Here is a 20,963-nt window from a genome sequence, read left to right as displayed (position 1 = left end):
CGAAGAATTCCCTCTATTCTAATTAGATCGACAACTGCAGCTCCTCCGAAATAACCCCTCACCATCACCGAATCACCAACGTGTTTACATAAGGCCACCGTATAGTTCTCAGAAATCCTTTCATTAGCATAACGGCGAACAAAAACTCGCCTCTTCGTTCCAAAAACCTCGAATTTCGACTCGTAACTCCAAAGAACTTTCTTCCAGTCATCAATGGTCCATTCTTTGTGTGGTTGGGCCCACTCAAGTCTTTTCTTCTTAATTACATCCTTCAGTAGCGGTTTTAATACAGCTAAATGTCCTTTAAGACCAGCATTATTAAGTCACCCTTTTACTGTCGAAACACTGACCGCTTTTTTACGCTCCTCGTTGATTTTTGCTGTGATTTCAGGGGCGGTAAGGCGTCTATTGAGTTTGCTTGTAATTATAATATTATCTAAATCCTCCTTTAAACTTGTTGCCTTTGGCCTTCCCGATCGACGTTTGTTGCTAATAGTCCCTTCTCTGGTGAATTTCCTAACATTATAATCGACAGTCCGCCTTGGAATTCCCAAATCTATCGAAATTTGACGGTTAGTTTTCCAGCCTTATGAAGTCCAATGATAATACATTCTGTTTTTACCCATAACTATTTTATTTTAGCCATTTTAAGGAATGTTGAAAAACCAGCAAAGAAACGGTGACAATCGTCAATAAGCAAGCGAAATTATTTACCAATATTACACAAAATCAATTCTTGAAGACTAAACACTATTAAATGTTTCAAACTTCATCGGAAATGAGCTGTAAACAGATTAGGTTTTTAGAAGAAGTGCATATTTTCACTACATTGTTTGTTATTTGCAAGACTATTTTTAAATACTAAAACCTCTACATATTCTCAAACCTATTAAGTCACAATTTGGAATAATTTACGTGTAAACTTGTCAACTCGCGCACGTTGAGTTTGAGAATAGGGGATTGGGTCCGCGTATTGAATATTTGGTACTCGCGGTGTAAACTAGGCTAATGAATCAAATAAGTATGCATTTAATAAGGAATTTTGGTAATTGGTTTATTTTGTTTTTTAAAGCAATAAGATGTTTTAAAAATCATAAAATTTAGATTTTTCAATTAATTATTTAATAACTACGTGTTTACTTTTGAAACCCCATAACTTTCATAGGTTTATGTTGTTTAACCAGTTAGCAACCCATCAGAGCAAACTTTTTGCCTTCAATTTTCTCGAAAACCATCGTTCTGGGCGATGTGCAACAAGAGTACCTTTTTTGTAGGAAAAAGTATGTAGTTTTTAAAAAATGAACCCACGTTGCGAAAAAAATAACCTAAAAAAAGTTATTCACGAATTAACCCCCTACCCTTGCAAAAACTACCCTTTCCGATTTTCCAAATTATTTTTCAGTATCACCATTTGATTTTGGGTCAAAATTTATGGCAGAGGATTTTTTTTCGAAATTTTATCTCGTTTTTTAAGCCTACAATTTCAAAAAACCGTTTTTTAAATTTACCCTTTCAGTGCCCCTAACTCCCTTAATATGCATTTTCCACCCTATAGTTATAGGATTTTTTTTTAAAATTTTTAGGAGTACTATCACCCCCCGAATTTTTTTACACCATTTCAATGACACCCTGTATACTATTTTGTTTATATTCAAAAATATTTTGAACATATTTAGCTAAGGTTAAGGATCTTTTATAATACGCATTTTCTGTACCGGAACATATAAGTCTTTAATATTTAAATATTTTCTCTCAAGAACGGTAAATTTTAGTAGTGTTACAAAGATCAATAAAGTGTCGCCAGGGTACAGACTGTAAGTCATTTATAAACTTACTAATATCTATGCTATTGATATCTCTAAACTTCAAATACTTCATTTTGGTTTTGTAGTTTGATATTTTCAAGAAAAGTTACTATAATAATAAAAAGAGGAATAAAAGCTACTGTCCTAATTAGCGGAAACCTATATATGCAACTAAATAAATAAAATATTTTGTTTCAACCTTTATCTATATTTTTTTCATTATCATTAAGTAACATATAAAAAATTCATATAATATTTATTTATATATAATATAGACGTTATAGATTTATATATTATAAGCGCATGTTTCGCAGTACTGGTATAACTGTTATATAAATGTTTTCAAAGTAAAGAGATGCATTATTGTTTCGCATTTTACGGTGCGTTTCCCACAAAAATATTTTTCAAATACATGTTTTTCTAAATAATGATAATTTTCTGGCAGTTTTTTGTACACAAAATTTAATTAGTGTGTTTCGGTAATTTACGCGGCAGCTAGTTCAAGTACCAATTTGGTATAAATATTTTCTTTATATAATGTTATTACGACTATAAATAGCAATAAATAAATTCTAATGCATCTTATCAATCGTATTGTCTATTTAGACATATTTTCCTTAATATAAAATATGTCATCTATATAGCAGGATGTGTCATCTTTTTCCAACAAATAGTGGGAAACTGAAATTTATATAGACAGTTAGCTGCCAGGATGGAAACTAAATTATATCACACGTCATGTGCATTAATATTTAATTAGTATAAACTATACATTACTTTTATTTAAAAAACCCCTCTCTACTTTTAATATATTAAATAAAACTGAATTCACCAATCCATTTTCCAATTTTTTCGACGAACTTTTTTTCGTTTTATTACTGGATCTTCTTAGATTTTTTGCAATCCTATCTTTAACAGTTTATTTGTTTTGATGAAATATGTATAAATATTTTTTGATGTAGCCTTTCCTTACTAAATTTTACACGTACATATATCTCGTGAACATTAATTAGTAGATTTTTTCTATAAACTAGAGAGTTTGTTTGTCTTATATCATTAACGTTTTCTTTATCTAGCATGTCCAATATTAAACTTGGATTTAGGATTTGGTTGCCAGCTGATTTGGGCTATCTTACAGTTGATTAAGTTATGTTATTAAGTTAACCTGATATCATTCTATCATCAATTTTATTCTACTAAGGAAGCTGATCCAAGCTCTCTAACTTTTTTCGAAATATTAGTGGATTGAAGCTTTTTTCTGCCTTTGGTTCCGAATAAAACTTTGTGTGTGGCTTTTAGGTCATTAAAAAAAACTAAATTAAATAAAGTAACAATTTATAGACCAATTATGTGTGTAACAGCAGCCGTAAGCTCACTATTTCACTTTTTTATTTAAATTTGACTTTTTAGACGTTGATGTTTGGTCGACCGTCGTGGGCTGATGTGCAAAAATCGTTTTCGGCGTCAAACTTGTTGCATACGTAGTCAGGGCAGAAGTACTCACAGTGTCGCCAACATAAGAACTATTATTATTATTGTTATAAGCCTTTTGTTAGTTATACCTAACCTGAAATTTTTCTTCGAGAAGCTTTATGTTTTGATACAATAAACCTTCTTTTGCTCTTATCTCATTAATTACCTCTTCTCTTGACTTAATAACTGCATCCTTTGCCTCCAAAATTTGTTGAAAGTCTTTTCTGATATGACCCCTTCACCAGGTTGTTGACACTCTTAACGCACACGACTTATGATAGTACCTCTCACATATTGCTCCACCTCTTTCCAGAAGATGTTTAATATGATTGTGCATTGTTACTTCAACTGCTCTTTTTTAAATATATAGTTTTACCTCAGAAAGTTTATTTTTATGACATGATCCTGGAAGTATAATTGAATTTTAGATGATATTCTCTCTACTTTTGTGGCCAACTGACTGGGTTCTGAAGGAAATAAATGTTTCTAAAGGCAGTATTTTCACGATGATAGATGTCAAGAAAACAATGCCACTTTCGGCGTAGTGAAGAGCAATAGAACAAAAAAGAGCGGAGAGGAAGTCTCCGTTTTTATTATTTCTCAGTATACTTGGAGGGTGGAAGTTAAGTAGTAGATTAGTGTATATAGTGTGATATGGTAATTTCTTAGAATATAGGTATAATTATTAATAAACGTATAAACTAGCACAAGTATAAAAAAAATATTACAATAAGGTTGAATAATTTTCTGAAAAGAAATACATGTGTATAAATAATTTGCAGAACCTAAACTATTCCCAAGGATTACTTAATTAAAAATTAAATATTTACGGTATTCTATAAATACCTAACAATTCATACGATAGATTCAGTAACGCTAGACTATCCGTTGCCAAAATAATAAACCATAACGCATGTTGGATTGTTGCCATAATTCAACAGTAATCCTAAAATACCTTAGATACGTGTCGCCTTTACGAACGAACGAACGTTTTTTTTCTTTAATAAACATTTCTTTTCTCTGTCTTTAAATAAAATGTAAGTACCGATTAACTAAAATTATTTTAATATTTAAATATTTAATGTTTTAAAATTAATGACAAATGTTTAATTTAGTATCAAAATGTTGGAATTACAATATCAACCAAGACACGGAATTATCGACCATGAATGCTGGCCAAACTCAAAATACGTGTCAATCGATATACCAGATTACAAAATAACTAAACCCCTAGACTATTACGACAGTTGGCCTGAGTATTGGTACATTTATACTCCGCTAAAACCGTTTAGGAGATACCTGAATAACTTGCTGCTAAGGGATTTGAGAGTAAGTTCGGATAAAGTAACTCGGGGATTTACTAATGATCCAATCCTTAGGGTGTTACTCAATTAAAGTTTGCTTATAAGCAAATATTTTGTTAAATCTTGAACACAAATTTGATAAATTTTATTTTAAAGTTGAATTGTTTATTTTCAGCTTAGACAACATCAGTATGTTCATACCTACTGGTAAAAAGCACCCTTAACTCGAAAATAAATTTAAAGCATAATATATAATAGAATGATGCCAAGGTACTAATATAAATGCATATAATGTGTTTGATAAAATTTATTTTTGTAATAAAATATGAGTAAAGTATATTATTTTCGTGTATTTATTTAGGTAGTAGAAAAATAGAATTAATTAGCTTTACTTAAAATTTAACTTCCTCTACTGAAAATTAAAAAAGAATTAATTATACAATAAATTATTTTAAAATACCCTCCCAAATAATCAATAACCTGTCAATAATTCTATATTACAATTAATATATTTGCCTGTTTCTTCATTAAACCTAATGATCTATACTACATTAACTAAGTTTTACAGTAAAAATAATATAAACTCTATGAAATTTAAAAAATATATAAACTATCAAAAAAAAAAAAAAATCGGGCGCATATATATCCTAGAAAAGAAAAAAGAAAGAAATACAACCCCAATCAAAGCAAAACACATTACAAATCAAAAATACGGATATAGCCTGTTATACGTATGTGTGTTATAGTATGTATAGAATAATGGTACGAATGTTTTTATATATTAGATCTTTTCGTAAATGAAAAAGCCCACCAAAAAAACTGCCATCAAATTACGTTTTGATATTCTTGCAGTAATTCTTGAAATATTTGTTTATGTAATAAGTATGTGAAATAATTTTTTTATATGAATGGGAAATTTGTCAATAACTATGAAAATTGGAAAATTCTCTACGGCTCATGCCACAATTCCTTTGAATAAAAAAACGGGGTTTTACACGCGTATAACATTTTATCTGATACCGAAGAAAACATTAAAAAAAATTAAAAATACCAAATTACTTGCGTAAAAATATTTTTTTATGCACTAAAGCGTAAAAAAATTAAACTTTATAAACCCTGGCAAGTGTATTAGGTGAGTACTTTATGCACGGTAGTAGAAAAATATATTTTTTAAAAGAAGATAAGCTAAAAATTGTTTCGGTATTAGTTTAGCAGCTATTTATCTTTTTTAAAAACTAGTAGGAAAATAATCCGTTATAAATTTCGGTTAAGTGAAAGGGAATTATTTATATCGGTTTAAATTATTATGGACGTCTGAGAGAAATTTTCTTTTATTATATAAATAACGTGGGATCTTAAATTAATTATGTTAAAAAACAATGAAGAGGCATGAAATACCCTTCATGAGTTACTTATTTTATTGGGTATTACGTAACTTATGGTAAATATCAATTAAGAAATTAGTATCTCACATGCTCAGAAAATTGAAAAAAAGAAGAAAATAGACTTATTCACGTACTTAAAAAAATATACTTAATTTAATTTAAGTTAAGTTTTAAATACAATAATTTACTTGACGTATAATATATTTTTTTATATACCCAAGAGCTGAGGTTTAATCTATTAATCTCTGAGCCCGTTTCTTCTTTTCAATATCCTACCTAACTTTGTTATGAATATTAAAATTAAAAAACAATAAAAACAACGAGAAGACCTACTTTTTAAAAAAATACCTGATTTTAACTCACTATGAATTCGTCACAACAATACAGATTTTACTTAAATACCCTTTAGTTATGCATAGTTAAACATTTGGCTCATTATTAATACAAGTTAAGTCTTTGTAATATTTTTACAAAAATTCTCACTGCTACCCCTGATTTATGGTATTTAGAGTTCACCATAAATGCTGATTTCTAGGAATTTAGTTATAAGCAAAGATTTTTGGAAAACTTGTAAACAGTAGTAGGTTCATAATCAATGGCAGCCACTGCTTTAATGATATAAATATTTTTGCAATGTTTGATACATCAATTAAAAAATGAATTGACCCAAGATAGAGCCTTGGGGCATACCAAGAGAAATCTCTCAAAAAAAAAACCAGTGTGTATTTGTGTCATTATAAATTAAACACGTAACAAAACATATTAATTTGAGTTTGGCGGATCCTTGACTCACTTTGCGGGTCTAGGCTTACCATTTAATTCTACCAATTTGATGTATTGGCTACAGTACTACTGCTAATTCTAAAATAGCAGCAGCTGTAAATTCACGGCCATCATCACTTTGTAATATGAAGACCACCTGTTTCCAGGAAGATGTTTATTATATGTATTGCTACTTCAGGTGCTCTTTTTTAGATATATGGCTTAGAAAGCTTTTAATTTAAAGCCTAATTTCATGACATGATTCTGGAACTATAACTAAATGGTATATTAAAGTCTGTTTTCCTTCGTGCCATGCCAAAAGAAATCCTCAAAAAAAAAACGGAATCTACCTCTTTATAAAAAATAAAGCAACAAACGACACAATATTTATTAGAATATCATGATTTATGAGTATCGAAAACTTTACTATAGTCAAGTATTTTTAATATTGTTAGTTTATTAGCATCAAATTCCAATAAATTTTCATCACTTACAGCGACCAATGCCGTATAACAGCTATAGTTCGATGTAAGCCTTGATTGTGTCACTAGTTAAGTTGAGTTGTGTTTAACATATTTTTGAAGCTGCAGTTCCATAACTTTTTTTAATATTTTTGATAGCGTTGGAAGAAAGCTTAAAAAAGTATTAAAGTTTATATATATTAGTTAGATAATCTTATTTATTATTTTAGTAAAATGGATAAAATGGATTCAGGCGCTTTAAAATATATATATATATTTTGAATATATTTTGGCTTACACCTGTTAAATCTTCCATAATCATATTTCACATAAGTTCATATTCCATTATTTCCTGTCAGACCAATTGTCTTTATTTATTACTATATTCACTTGGATTTTTGAAGTGTGCCTTTTTTAATAAATATCCTATTTATTGAAATTATTTGGCTACTGTCATTAACCATAGTATTAATTATAAATTTTAGTGATTCCAGTACTCTCTGCACGTTGAAAAAATTATTAGAAGTGATTTTTCCATAAATGTTAATTTTAAAAAGGCACTCATATTGTATTTTTTTAAAAATAATTAGGCTTTATTAAAAATAAACAATATTATTATGCCCATCATTCCTATTTTTATACGCATATCAAGGAATATACTGTTGTAGCTCTTCTTTGCCTATATCATAAAAGTTAAGTCATAAGAGATATTACCTGAATTTTTTTTAATCACACGAAAAATGCAAATTGCGAAAAATACATACGTTATTATAATCCATACCCTTAAATAGCAATTACGAAACACGGTTAAGGCTTGATAAAAACCTTTAACTATATACAAAAACAAAAAGCTTTATTTTTTATTGTAGAATAATCTGACTAGATTAAAATCACATTTTTAAAAAATCTCTTAATTAGTACAAACTCATACGCCTTTTTAAATATCATGACTTGTGAGCAATAGTACTTTAGATGCACATAAATACTTAAATATTATTACATAATATTATACAGAGATACCTTCATAACTTATTACCAATTAGTTCACTTAATATTATAAGTACACAAAAGGGACAGATGTAGATAAATTTCAATATTATTTTTAGGTAAACGTATATATTTTTTAGTATAATAAGGAATGGATCAAAAGACAAAACAACAAAAATTTTGTTATTTATCTTACATTATATTTTTATAGAACGAAATTTATCACAAGACTAAAAATGAAGCTGTCGTGGGCGAATTTTACAATTTGTCTGCTCGATGACGCTTAAAAAATAATGTGTAACCCACGTCCTAAAAATAGCCAATGAAATTTTAGACAAATAACGCATATTTACGAAGTGGCCAAAACAGTGACTCACCGAGTAGTAATCCCGTTCACTACGTAGAGATCCCGACTTATTTTGGCATTTGTTCAGGAATCGTTTTCGCGTTTTCGTCCTCAAAATAATTCAGGTGAAAATTTGTGTTTAGTTATTGGCCCCGCTTGTATTTGTTTGGCCAGTATTGTTCAATCAGCATCTCAAACATTACAAGGTAAGTGTATATAGATTGATGTTAAGCATTTGCTTTTATAATTTTTTATATACACGTAGTAAGTTTTAAATAATTTTAGATGATTGAGACCCGCTGGGACCCAATACATGGGTACGACTACACGTACTGGCCAGACTCAAAATACTTCAAAAATTACCGATTTTCTCCTCCTGTAAGTGTTGTAGATCCATGGTCATACCGATCCAGAGTATGGTTTCCATATTACTGGTCAACGAGAAGGCTGTTTCAGCATTATATCGATTACAAACCTTCTGATCTAGCTCTTAGGGATGTCAGAGTAAGTAGACTTTATGCACAATTATTTATCTTTTAATTAGGATTTGGGAGTAAAGTCTTATAAATATAATTAATAAATATGAGATGAAAGTCACAAAGATAATTCCGAATACATTTTTCATATCGTTTCAATAAAAATTTTTAATTTTAAGTTTTAACATGAAAATTTACTGTTCATGTTAAAACTAGAGACATAGCTAGTCCAGTTTAACTATTTGTGAAATTTTAAAATTAATTAGTAAATTAAGGGCAATCAAAAACAAGCAATAAGTAAATCTCTCGTTACATGAAAATAGTTATTATTAGATATTTTTAATCCTTGGCATAACCTAATAGTTTTCTATCAAATTTTTATGTTTCTTTTTATTCTTGTATCCTGTAGTAAAGTGTATCCTATGAGGCTATTTTATAAGCCAATTCTAACCATCTTAAATTTTCTCATTCTGATTTCTTGCATCATTGCTAACAATATGTGCTCAATTTAGAGCTAGAATCCAACTTGTACATCTCATAGTATACATTGATTGCTATTAAGTACATAAATTGATAATACATTGATTGCTAAAAGTAAATTATGCTAAGTCAATGTTTATAAATATAGCAAACATTTTGCTGAAATAATTACATGTTAATTTTATTTAACAGTCAGATAAAACAGGTGTGGGTAAGCTTGGTAATAAAAAATAGTAAATAAGGTCTATTTAAGATATTAACTTTAAATATAACCTTGTATCTTAAGAAGTATTGAGATAAAGGATTTTAGAAATTTTCCAAATACTAAGTATCGCTAAAATGAAAAATAATTGGTAAGCGTACCACCATAACAGAATTAGTTTTTCTATTAGTTACCATTACTTATTAAAATAAGTTCATTTAAATTAGTTAATTAGCACCTTACTTTACTATATCACTTTACCATATCCAATTTTTAAATTTAAACTGATGACATTAAAAACTAATTTTATTGTATCTAAAACATAAATGGTTTTTATCTTAAGTTTTTTCCAAATTTTAAGCCTTTATATAACCAAAAATCTAATTATATTATTTTTTTTTAGTTGAGGAATAATCTCTACTTTTAAAGTCCAGGCCCAAAACATGAAGTAGAAATTGACCGCAAGATGCATTTAACAAGAGTTCGCATGAAAGGTTGGCTGCTTACTAATATTATTGGATATCTGATGTAAAGTGTAACGTGTTATTATTTTAAGTTTCTAGCAATGTAACGAACGATATAACTTGTCTTTCAAATGAAACAACGAGTCAAGATTTATTAAACGTGTCACGACTATTTAAAGTAGTTTTATTTATGCATGAACTGAAATTAAAAACTGGTAATAATTAATTTAAGAGCCACTTAGTCTTTAAAATAATAAGTATGTATCTCTTATTAGGAGTAAAATTTAATAGTCCAATAAATAAGTGTCACTAAAGAATGCTACTTATTGTTATTTCATCACTGTTTACAACTATCATTTAGACAGATGCTATAAATGTTTAAATTTATTTATGCAATACCCTAAAGAAATTATGAATATGTATGTCTATATCACATCCACTGTTTTAGTTTTTGCTTTTTCTAATGCACAGATAATTTTTATTAATTAAGTAAAAACTTTAACAAACAGAAAAAACTTTAAGATTTTTTTTTTAATTTTTTAAAATACCGCTGCAGGGCACTACTTCTATAGGAAATAAAAGTGAAATTTTTATCAATTTCTTCTTAGGTAATAGATAATATAAATAAAGGTATGTAGCTAATTAAATTTCGATTTTTATTTGCTGTTTTTGATTAAATTAAATTAGTAGTAGATTAAATTAAATTTGTTTTTGAATTATTGTGACTGAAAAATATTATATTAGGCTCAGTGAAACCTCTCTTGAGCGGACACTCATGAAACCTTTAAAAAGTGTCCGCTCAACGGAGGTGTCCGTCCAAGGGAAAAAGGCCACACAGAAGCAAAATTAAACAGCATGTTATTTTTTTAAGCAAGTTTAATATTAATTATTTAATGACAATAAGTATATAATTAGGGTCACAAAATAATTATAATTACGCAAAAAAAATAAACTTAAAAAACAAACCAAAACAAAAACTTATGAAATAACAAACCGAAAATAAACTAAACTAGTACATACATACATATAAAGATTTTTGTAAGAAATAATATGTAAATATTTTGGAATACATGTAAAAATTAAGATAATTGTTTATGTTTAAAATATTCCAATAAAGACGTTTGTCGATTTTTTTTGTTGAGCAAAGTATCTTGGAAATGAAGATCAAGCTTAGATAGTAAATCTAGAGCAGATAGGTCACCCCTAGCCTGAGTGAAGCGTTTTAACTGTTGCGTCATATTAAAAGCCTGTTAATAGATAATCAATTCCTCTTCTTCCTCAACGTGTTCCTTTTCTGACTCATCGGGTGATACCACTACTTCCTCTTGATTCGAAACCCCCAGAGGAAGGTCTTCAATTTGCTCCAATATTAAATCATTGTCTACATTAAAAAATTCGTTAATATCATTATTTTTTATCATGCCAAAATGATCCTTATTCCTCAACATTTGAGCTAAAAGTGATAATAGAATGTCGTCTTCATTTTCCCAGATTTGCAGGTTTTCTGCACTATTTTCTGAACTATTAGAGTGTGTAATGCCAGACTTAATAAAGCAATTTTGAACCGTTTTCTTTGTCACTTGGTCCCATGCAATGTTTATAAAATAAATTGCATCTAGGACGTGTATTTTTCTGGCTAATTCTTGGGCTGATTCAGCAGTATTTATGGCTAATAAAAGTTTTTTAATAATGATTGTCCTATAAAATGTTTTAAAACTCTTAATAATGCCCTGATCTAAAGGCTGTACAACAGAAGTGCAGTTTGGAGGCAAAAAAATCAATTTAACATTTTTCAATCTTATATCCTTTGGGTGACAACATGCATTATCGAGAAATAATAAAATTTCTCGTTTTTCACTCATAATTTTTTTATCAAATTTATTTAACCATTCGGTCATTAGTTCACCGGTCATCCAAGCTTTTTTATTCCACCTATAAGTAACTGGCAATTCTTTCATATTAATATTTTTAAATGCTCTTGGTTTGGTCGTTTTTCCGATCAGTAGAGGTTTTTCTTTTTGTCCCTCCATATTTACACAAAAAAGTATAGTCACTCTCTCTTTTCCTGTCTGAGTCCTGTTTGGCACTGTTCGGAAAAATAGCCCAGTCTCATCAGCATTATAGATATTTCTGGGAGCATAGTTCTTAATTATAGATGGTACTTTCTCCCAAAATGTCGTGACATCGGCAGAGTTCACACTTGCGGCCTCCCCACTGATAGTTCTAAAAGCAATGTTGTGCCGGGTACGAAACTTTTGCAGCCAACCTTCTGATGCACTGAAAGTTCTATACCCCAAACAATCAGCGATTTCTTTGGCTTTCGTTTTAACAATTGTACCTAAAAAGATAATAGGCACATGTAAAATATACAGTAATATGTGTAATAATTGAAGTATGTTATCTGATAATGGAATATACTTGCTTCGAGCTCTAATAAACCACTCATAGCACTGTCTGTCAATATTTCTGCCCTCTTCTCTTAGGAAGCTTCGTTTTTTATTCACATTTATATTTGAGTGGAACTTACTTAATAAAACATCCTTATTTTTAATAATCTTAGGTGCCAGTGTTTTTCCTATTCCAAACCGTTTTGCTAAGTCGCGTACGCTTAGTTTGTCTTTATTAAAAATCTCAATTACGTCAACTTTTTCTTTAAGAGTTAGCACTTTACGTTTCGATGACATATCGGTTGTTACGCTAATAACGCTAGAAGATACGACAATAAACTAAAGCCAAATGCATTAACAAAACAGTCAAAACACAAAAACATCCCGACAAACCGGCGCCATGCGTGGAGTACCGTCGTATCGGGGAAAACCCAAGCTCTGGCGCCAATGCAACCCCCGATTGCGTGTTTAAATTTTTTCTGTGTCCGCTCAAGAGAAGGTTAAGCGGTTCTTCATACCACTTTTAGGTATCCGCGTCCGCCCGAAAGAGTGTCCGTTAAAGCATATGGGAATTTAATGTATTTTCAATGGGATCACAAAAAATGTCCGCTTAAGAGAGTTGTCCGTCTATTGGAGGTGTCCGTATCGGGAGGTTTCACTGTAATTGGAATCAACCAAGCTGAATTTCATTTAAAAAAGGATTGAATTACTATTAATATATGGTGTAAAAGAAATAAGTTTGGATTTTGTCTTATTTAGTTCTAGTTTGAGTTTTTAGAGACTTTTTAATCAGATGTTTTGCTAAAATTTAGCAGTATCATCAGTATAACTAATAATAAACTCAAAACCATTTTTTTTCAGTTTGTAGAATTCACCAAAGGCCACCTCTTGCTTTTTCTAATTTTAAACCGTTTATTTTGAACCACTTTAAGATGGGTGTAATTTCTTCCTGTATGACTTTAACCCATTTAACCCCAAAACTATATTTTTTCCGAATTTGTATATTTTTTTCCTAAAAACGGTCAATAGAAGGTCCCATAAGTCGAGAAAAAATCATGATTTTTTTTCAATTTCCAGTTTTGGAAAAAACGGCGGTTCTTTTAAAAATACGGTAGGATAAAGGGCTACTATTAGAAAAATAAGTAAAGACTTAAAAATATGTTTATATATCTTACAAAATGCTTAGCAAAAAATGCTTTGCTTTTTTGTGGCACACAGCACATTTCCGCTGACTCTCGTGATATGTAACTAAATGATCTAGTCTATCGTAACGTGAGAATTGGAATGCAGTTTTTGGCAATTTCGAAGGTCCTCTCTTAGTTGTTTTCCTATACGTTTCGAGCAGCTGTGTCCCTTCTAAACTGAAGTTGGTCAAGAGTACCACCATTATTCCTATGGAGTTGCCACGAGTTTTGAGAGGCCATGTCTACACAGTGGGAAAATAACGGAAAATACCACTTTTTACCTCGTACTGAAACTCTATATTGGCTTATGTTTTAGTCACTACGGTCTACACCTCCCATATTTTCGTTGTATGCCTTGATCAATTGAGGCTGATCTATATAAACATGCTTTTTTTCAGCCTGTGAAAATCGTTTGACGTTATTTACTGGCAACACTTACTGGAACATGCATTGGTGCATGGTGCAACACCCCATTCAAATGTACCTCGTGTCTTTTTCTTCAGAACTGCCGCATTGCTAAATGAAGATTTTGGGATCCGGCTTTCACGTATAGTACCAGTTGCCTTGATGTTCCTCAATTTTAGCTCCTCTAGAAGTGACAAAGATGTGAAAAAATTGTCAAGAAATATGTGAAAGGGCTGATACGGCATTTTCTGTAAAACATCTGCATATTGAAGAACAACTGATGCTCCCAAACCCAGGTTTTTATATTTGTCCGGAATTGTTATCGACGCACCTTGGTAGGGATCAAAATAAACAATGTATCCAAGGCGTAGGGTACCTACCCAAAATTTATACCCCTGCCTCATAGGCTTGCCTCGAATAAATTGCTTACCACTATGTCTCCCAAAATACGGTATCATGGCCTCATCAAGGCTGTGATTCTCTTCAACTGGGGCATAATCAAAAAATTTTTTATTTAGGCTCTTGAAAAAAGGACGCAGTTTAGAGTACTTGTCTTTTTTATCAAGGGAAGTATTATCACTGCAATGAAGATTACTCATTATGAATTGAAATCTATCTCTGGAAATAGCGGCTAATATAAGTTTATTCTCGGTATCGTTGCAATTTCGCCAATACATATGTCGCCTTGGAACAGTTGTATATCCACTGACAAGTAACACCCCTATGAAGCAGTACATCTCGTTTGCAGTAACGTTATCGGGGCGGTTTTTTTGCTGTGCATAAATATTGGTAAAATTGACAATTTCTCCTACCAAGTTCTCATCAAAGAACAGCTTGAAAATATTGCCAGGGGAACGATTGCTTTGTGCAGTTTGAACTGATTGCCATTGCATAAACGTAGACTCTAAATCTTTATTGAGAGTATAGTCAAACGTCTTTATGTGTTTAGGTCGCCTTTCAACAAAAGTGGACAGTGGTAGATCGTCATCACTGTCCCAGTCGTCTTCACCTTCTACGTTAAATTCAATTTTCGCCGGGGCCCTTAGTTGCACTCCGGGTAAATTATTTGGTACTACATCATCTTCAGCCCCAGAATCTTCATCGGTATCGCAGTTTTCGTTGGCATTTTCGGGTGGAAAAATTGTAATGCCTGTAGGAATGTGCGACGTAGAGTCATTTGAGACAATTTCTCTAATATTTTTGCCATGGTTAGTGGCTTTTTTCCAATACCTGTAAAAAACCACATAGTAGTATATAATCCTACCGTCCTTTTAAAAGGGCTCGTTTAATTGAACACTCCTGGATTGATCAAGAAGTGTGAAACATAACCACAAATATATAAAAAGGTCAGTATGTTATGTTATTTGTTAAAAACAATCAAAACAAGAACGAAAAATTAAACGAATTTTAACATATCTTACCTTGGGTCACTCATTGCGAAATCACTAGAAACACAGCGTGTTTTATTCGCCACTATCGATCCAAAAATTAACAAAATCCTAACGATCGCGACTGACCTTGTTTAAGATGTTAACTAAATATAATGTGACACTGGCGACATCTTCAAACCGTCAGCTGAATCAGAAAAATACAGGTTTCTTTTTGAAATCCTTTTAAAAGGACGATAGGCGTAAATGGGTTAAAAGTTTCATGACGATCATAACGTGATAAACTATTTCATTTAAGATTCTCTTTGATTTTAGTTTTTGTATCGGAGTTTTCAATTTTTCCAAAACTAGTTCTATATTAGTCCGACCAATACAGTTTGCACTTTCCCATAATACAGACTTAGTTTAGTTTTATTCACTTTTAAAGATTTTTCAATGTATTTGTTTTAAAGAAACTGCATAAAAAATTTAATAAACATACATGAATAAGTGGTGTAATTAATTATGTGTGTAAGTGTCGTCAAAATTATGTTACATAACTTGTAAAAATATTAATTACTCAAATAAACTCAATGTGTTAAACATATTTAATTTCCTTTGTGATATTAGTCAATAAAAGAGAAAAAGCCAAACATTTATTTAATTTAATCACTTTTGTGGAATTATTAATTGCTGCTGCTACAAAATGTTAATCATTTTTGTTTGGAAATTCAAATTTATATATTAGTTTTATGAAAATATACGCAAATATGTTACAAATTAAGTTTTTGAAAAAAAAATTGATGTATGTATTTATATGATGGTATGTAACATAGATATATGTATTTATTTTACTAGTAACAATGAAATTGCATTTTATCTACCGCTTGGTTTAAGTTTGTTTATAGCACTGGGTTTTAAATTGAAAATAGTAATTGTTTGAAAAGTATAATTAAAAAAATAAAACATATTAAAACTAAATAGATTATTGCCGTTTGTTAATAAAGTAACTTATACAGATTTTTTTTCTAATTACTTATTTTAATGATTTAATTGGCTAAATTATTATTTGGTATATCTTTAAAAAATGTTCTGTAAAGTTAAATGTCTCATTAGAAATTTTAAGAAACACTAGCTATGCTGTAAAGCTACTGCGATATAAAGTTTATACCGAGCAAATTAGCTTAACAACTAAAACAACAAATAAAATATGATACCTACATCTTAATAATAAGCTGAAACAATTAATAATATAATATTAAATAGAAGAGATTCATTAATATTTATATGCAAAAATACAGTTTTTTTATGTTTTATTTTGTTGGGCAAAAAACAATTTATAGCTTTAGTTAGGTCGCAATCTAGCAAATTAAAAACAAATCTATAATAAAGTAATCCTTAATTTCAGAAAATGATCTACATTAATTACCCTTATCGAACACTCGACTATTACCCCGAATCGACAAGAATTTATCGACCTCTAACCCTCTATTATAACTACTATTATCCAGTGAGAAGCCTCAACTACTATTCCGACGTCTGGCCATACTATCCTTATTACAGATACTTGTATTACAAGTACACTTTGCCGTCTGATAGATACTATCATTTAAAGGGTGTAAGTAATTGTGTGATAGGGCTAAAGCTTAATTACGAAATTTTAGATCTACTGAATAAGTTTAGTTTTACTAGAGATTAATAAAATAATGCTACTGGAATAAAATACGATATTTTACTAAAAAAAAATCATAACTTTAGAATAACAAGGTTTTATTGGCATTTATCCTAAGCAAACAAAATATTACCTTATTTCATATTTTTGTCTGCTCCCAGTTATCATTAATTAGGAAGATAAGTTATTTAACAAAAGTCCCAGTGGCGGAGTAATAATAAACTGTATCAGGTAAAATTGTCAAATATTGGGTAAGTCCGGTATTTTTTGAATAAAAAATGGCAAATTAGGTCTATTTAAGTTATGCTTGATTCTTGATACTATTAATAAATTACTTTAATTAAATTTAGGTTGACCTTTATTATATGATTTTTTTAAACACTAAATCATATTCAAATAGAGATAAGTACATATCAAAATCTATACATGAACTGTGATAAATATTCTATTACAAATTTTATCTTAACTCACAAATATATATACACATGTTTTTCACCATTAAAACAGAAATGCTTCACCCCCTAACAAGCATCATTTTTAACCGTGGCGATTTTTTAAAATATATTATATTTTGGTACCAATATTTTTTAGATTAATAAGCACTTAATTAAAAAATTGTGATTTTTAAATTTCTTGAATTTTAGGACCTTATTCTTCCAAAGTTGAATAATGGCGAGTATGTTGTTAACTCTTAGTTTTGTCAAAAACTTGTTTATGTGAACACTTTCTTATGTTTCCCAATTTTAATACTTATAATATAGTAAAATGGTTATCCCGCCTATTTAATTATCTTTGTGTTACAGGAAAGGTAATCGTATAAAACATCTCAAGTACGAATAATTCGTAATGATGTAAGAGTATTAAATAAGCTTTTATTAAGGTTTTTTAATCTAGGTAATTAAAATTATAAATAATCAAGGAATAAACATAAAGTTTTATATCAGGGTTTTGAACTATCACAGTTTTAACAACTGTCAATATGCCAATTAATAGTGACGAAACTCAGAAAATTGATTTTGATCTTTTATTGTTTTTCTAATTCCTAATAATATTAAATAATTCGCAGCTGTACATCTAGCTAATCTCTTCCGCATATTAATTTGTATTTTTTTTTTTCCAAATACGACATAAATATTTTCCAAATAGTTTTGACTGTAGTTTTAAAACATGAAAATAGCTTTACTTCAATTTAATCATAAGGCAGTAATTTTACCCATTTTTTTTAATATATCAATTTTAATCCATGGAAGCTGTAGCCACTTAATATCTAGAATATTTTGACTTTAAAGAAAATGGACAGCCAAGATAAACTTGTCATTATTAGAAGTCAATAATACCCTTAGAAACTCTAATGAAGCCTTCTGATCTCAGAAATTTTATATCGTTAGGTAAACTGTAAGTATTGCTTAGATATTTTAACCTAGCGCATGTGAGTGTTGGGCACTCCTTGATACGCAATCTGTAGTAAGTTGGCCATGATTTTAACTTTCACATACCTCGCATATCAGCCAGAAACTCACAAACATTTTACCTACCTAGACCAAGGACTAACATTAACAAATTTTCTCCACTACGCAGAGCCTGTAACACATATAATTCTGTTCAGGGTCAATGTGACTTATTTAACTGTAGCATAGCAGATATCAAAAAAGTACACTATTCTTAGTAAAACTTTGTTTTTTTTTCTTTACTTTTCTCATTGTTTTTCTTTTTAAGCATTTCCTTATTGTTATTGATTGTAAATGTATTTTTTTTCCATTCAGTAATTGGATGTATTTCTGTTGAATGGCGTAAATAAAATAAAATAAAATAAAATAATACCTAGGATGTGTAGATGGCATCTTAAGAGTCAGTGTCCAGTTAAAAATCCCCTCTCTAGTATTTTGAATCTGGCATTCAGAATTTGGCATCTCTTTAGGTCCAGTAATTATCTGGTGAGGCAGGCAAAGAACTTGGCTATGTGTCTCTTAGCCTGTCTCATGGCAGGTACTACAGTTTATCTTAGAAGTGTCTAATGTAATTATGCGGCTAAAATATGTATAGCTATTAATTAGTATAAGATTATTATATTAATCTGCGTACTATAAAACTATATATTAACAGTAAAAGACCAACATAAAGCATGCAGGTTCTAATTTTTATTTTATATTAGAAATTCAATAGATCCCACTAAAATAATTGACCAGTAAATCGAGTGAAATGCATTTATTGGCTAATAAACCAATAATCTGAATTTCAATAGAAATACGTATGTATAGTAGATTGCATATTACTTGGCAAATATTAAAGTTCATGATAAAATTTATTGCTAAATTAAATTATCGGTCTCCATTTAAATCTATATTACAACTATTATAAAGTATAATTAATAAGGGCATTATAAAGCGCTTACTATTACATACATTACTAGATATCAACAATTCTAAGGGGCTTAAACGATTGACCTTTGTGCTAGTTCCAATTCAGTTCTGCCATAAGGAATGAAGTTGGCGTATGTTGACCTAATTTTAGTATACACGTAATGTAATCGCTGTTCGAAATTTAGGTTAAGGATTATGATTTTAATTAACTTACAAAATTCGCCATAAATATATTGCTTTGCCGGGTATTCTCTGCAAATTGGTCTGTGCTGTCGTTAAGTAATTTGTAGTAATATAAGTTAATTTTATACCTATTTAGGGAAAGAAAAGGATAGTAACTTAGGTTTCGTTTATCCGTAAGTAAGACTATGTTTAAGTATTATGTGTTTTTTTTTAAATACTGAAATAACTTTAACATTGGAGAACCCGATTATTATTATATTTGTAGTAGATTTGAGGCACACTTGAAACTGTGCCAGGAATTTGGTTATAAAACAAAACAACACGATAAGAAATTTTCAATTCGTAAAATACTTTGTAATATGCAAAACAAAAGTTAAGTTATATGGAAGAAGTACAACAGTTCTTAGCATAATGACGGTAAGATTTGTGACTTAAATTATTTATAAATAACCAAAAAAATATGATTATATATAGAGTAAATCAATTTAAAATTCTTTAATTTGAATATTTCATAAGTAAAAGAGTGTTCGAGACATGATTTGGCACAAATATTACTCAGGCAGAAGGCACATATAATTTAAAGGATTTGAAGTAGTGACTAACATTTTTAAGTAAATATCATTAAGTTTGGTATTAACAGTTACAGTTAAAGATAGAGAAAGTGATGCAATACTAGATCTATGAACATCTAATATGGTATTAAGATGGGCCAAAATTAAATGAAGTAAAAAATATGAAAAAGGATATCTTCGACTTTTTAGAATAATCTTTGCAGCTTTTAAAAACACAAGCAAAAAAAAATAGGAAAACTATGCAAACCAGGAGATTTTAATTATTTTAAGGAGCCACTCAGCTCAAATTGCACGGGCGAATCCTTAGATATCATCACAGCTACCATAGGATATGTTATAAAACTAAAAAAATATATACTTTATATATAAATTTGTAACACGCAGATCTAGCACCCTCTATAGGGTGTCTACTATAAAAATCGCCAAACTTTAAGAGGTGATTATACAAGTCATTTGCAATAAAAAAGTCGTATAAAATTTTTTCGAAAAGTTGCTAGTTCTTCTGGTACCTATTTAAAATTATTTGATTTTATCAAATTTCTTTGTTTTTTTCATAACATTCTAAAATTTGGTAAATAGGGACATGTTTTTTTTTCAGCAAAAACTACTGTATTTAATATACTTACCAATGATATACTTACTTTTGTGCTAGCTATTTGTTTTCACAACAATATCATTAGTACTTGTA

The 20,963-nt window shown here is 29.7% G+C and overlaps 1 protein-coding gene and 1 long non-coding RNA gene across 14 annotated transcripts in view; both read left to right on the top strand.

Annotated features, from left to right (window-relative positions):
* LOC126735053 (uncharacterized protein CG45076-like) overlaps positions 1 to 20,963 on the top strand; it is a 374,536-nt gene that overhangs the window by 218,267 nt on the left and 135,306 nt on the right. For 9 of the 13 annotated variants that reach the window (XM_050438938.1, XM_050438937.1, XM_050438935.1 and 6 more), the window contains one exon: positions 16,897 to 17,106. The exons of 3 other annotated variants lie outside the window; for them this stretch is intronic. In XM_050438938.1, the coding sequence (XP_050294895.1) occupies positions 16,897 to 17,106 (210 nt within the window). Of the gene's footprint in view, positions 1 to 4,147; positions 4,316 to 4,393; positions 4,608 to 16,896; positions 17,107 to 20,963 lie in introns of those variants that run through there. One more of the 13 variants, XM_050438942.1, reaches the window with a different exon arrangement.
* Positions 8,563 to 10,317, top strand: LOC126735057 (uncharacterized). The gene is made up of 3 exons (XR_007660265.1): positions 8,563 to 8,729; positions 8,809 to 9,027; positions 10,085 to 10,317. It is a non-coding gene; the product is annotated as an uncharacterized LOC126735057 (long non-coding RNA).

The sequence above is a fragment of the Anthonomus grandis genome, chromosome 4, assembly GCF_022605725.1.
Source record: "Anthonomus grandis grandis chromosome 4, icAntGran1.3, whole genome shotgun sequence".
Classification (NCBI taxonomy): domain Eukaryota; kingdom Metazoa; phylum Arthropoda; class Insecta; order Coleoptera; family Curculionidae; genus Anthonomus; species Anthonomus grandis.
Note: the sequence above shows the minus strand (reverse complement) of the source record. Positions and strands in the feature narration are given on the sequence as shown.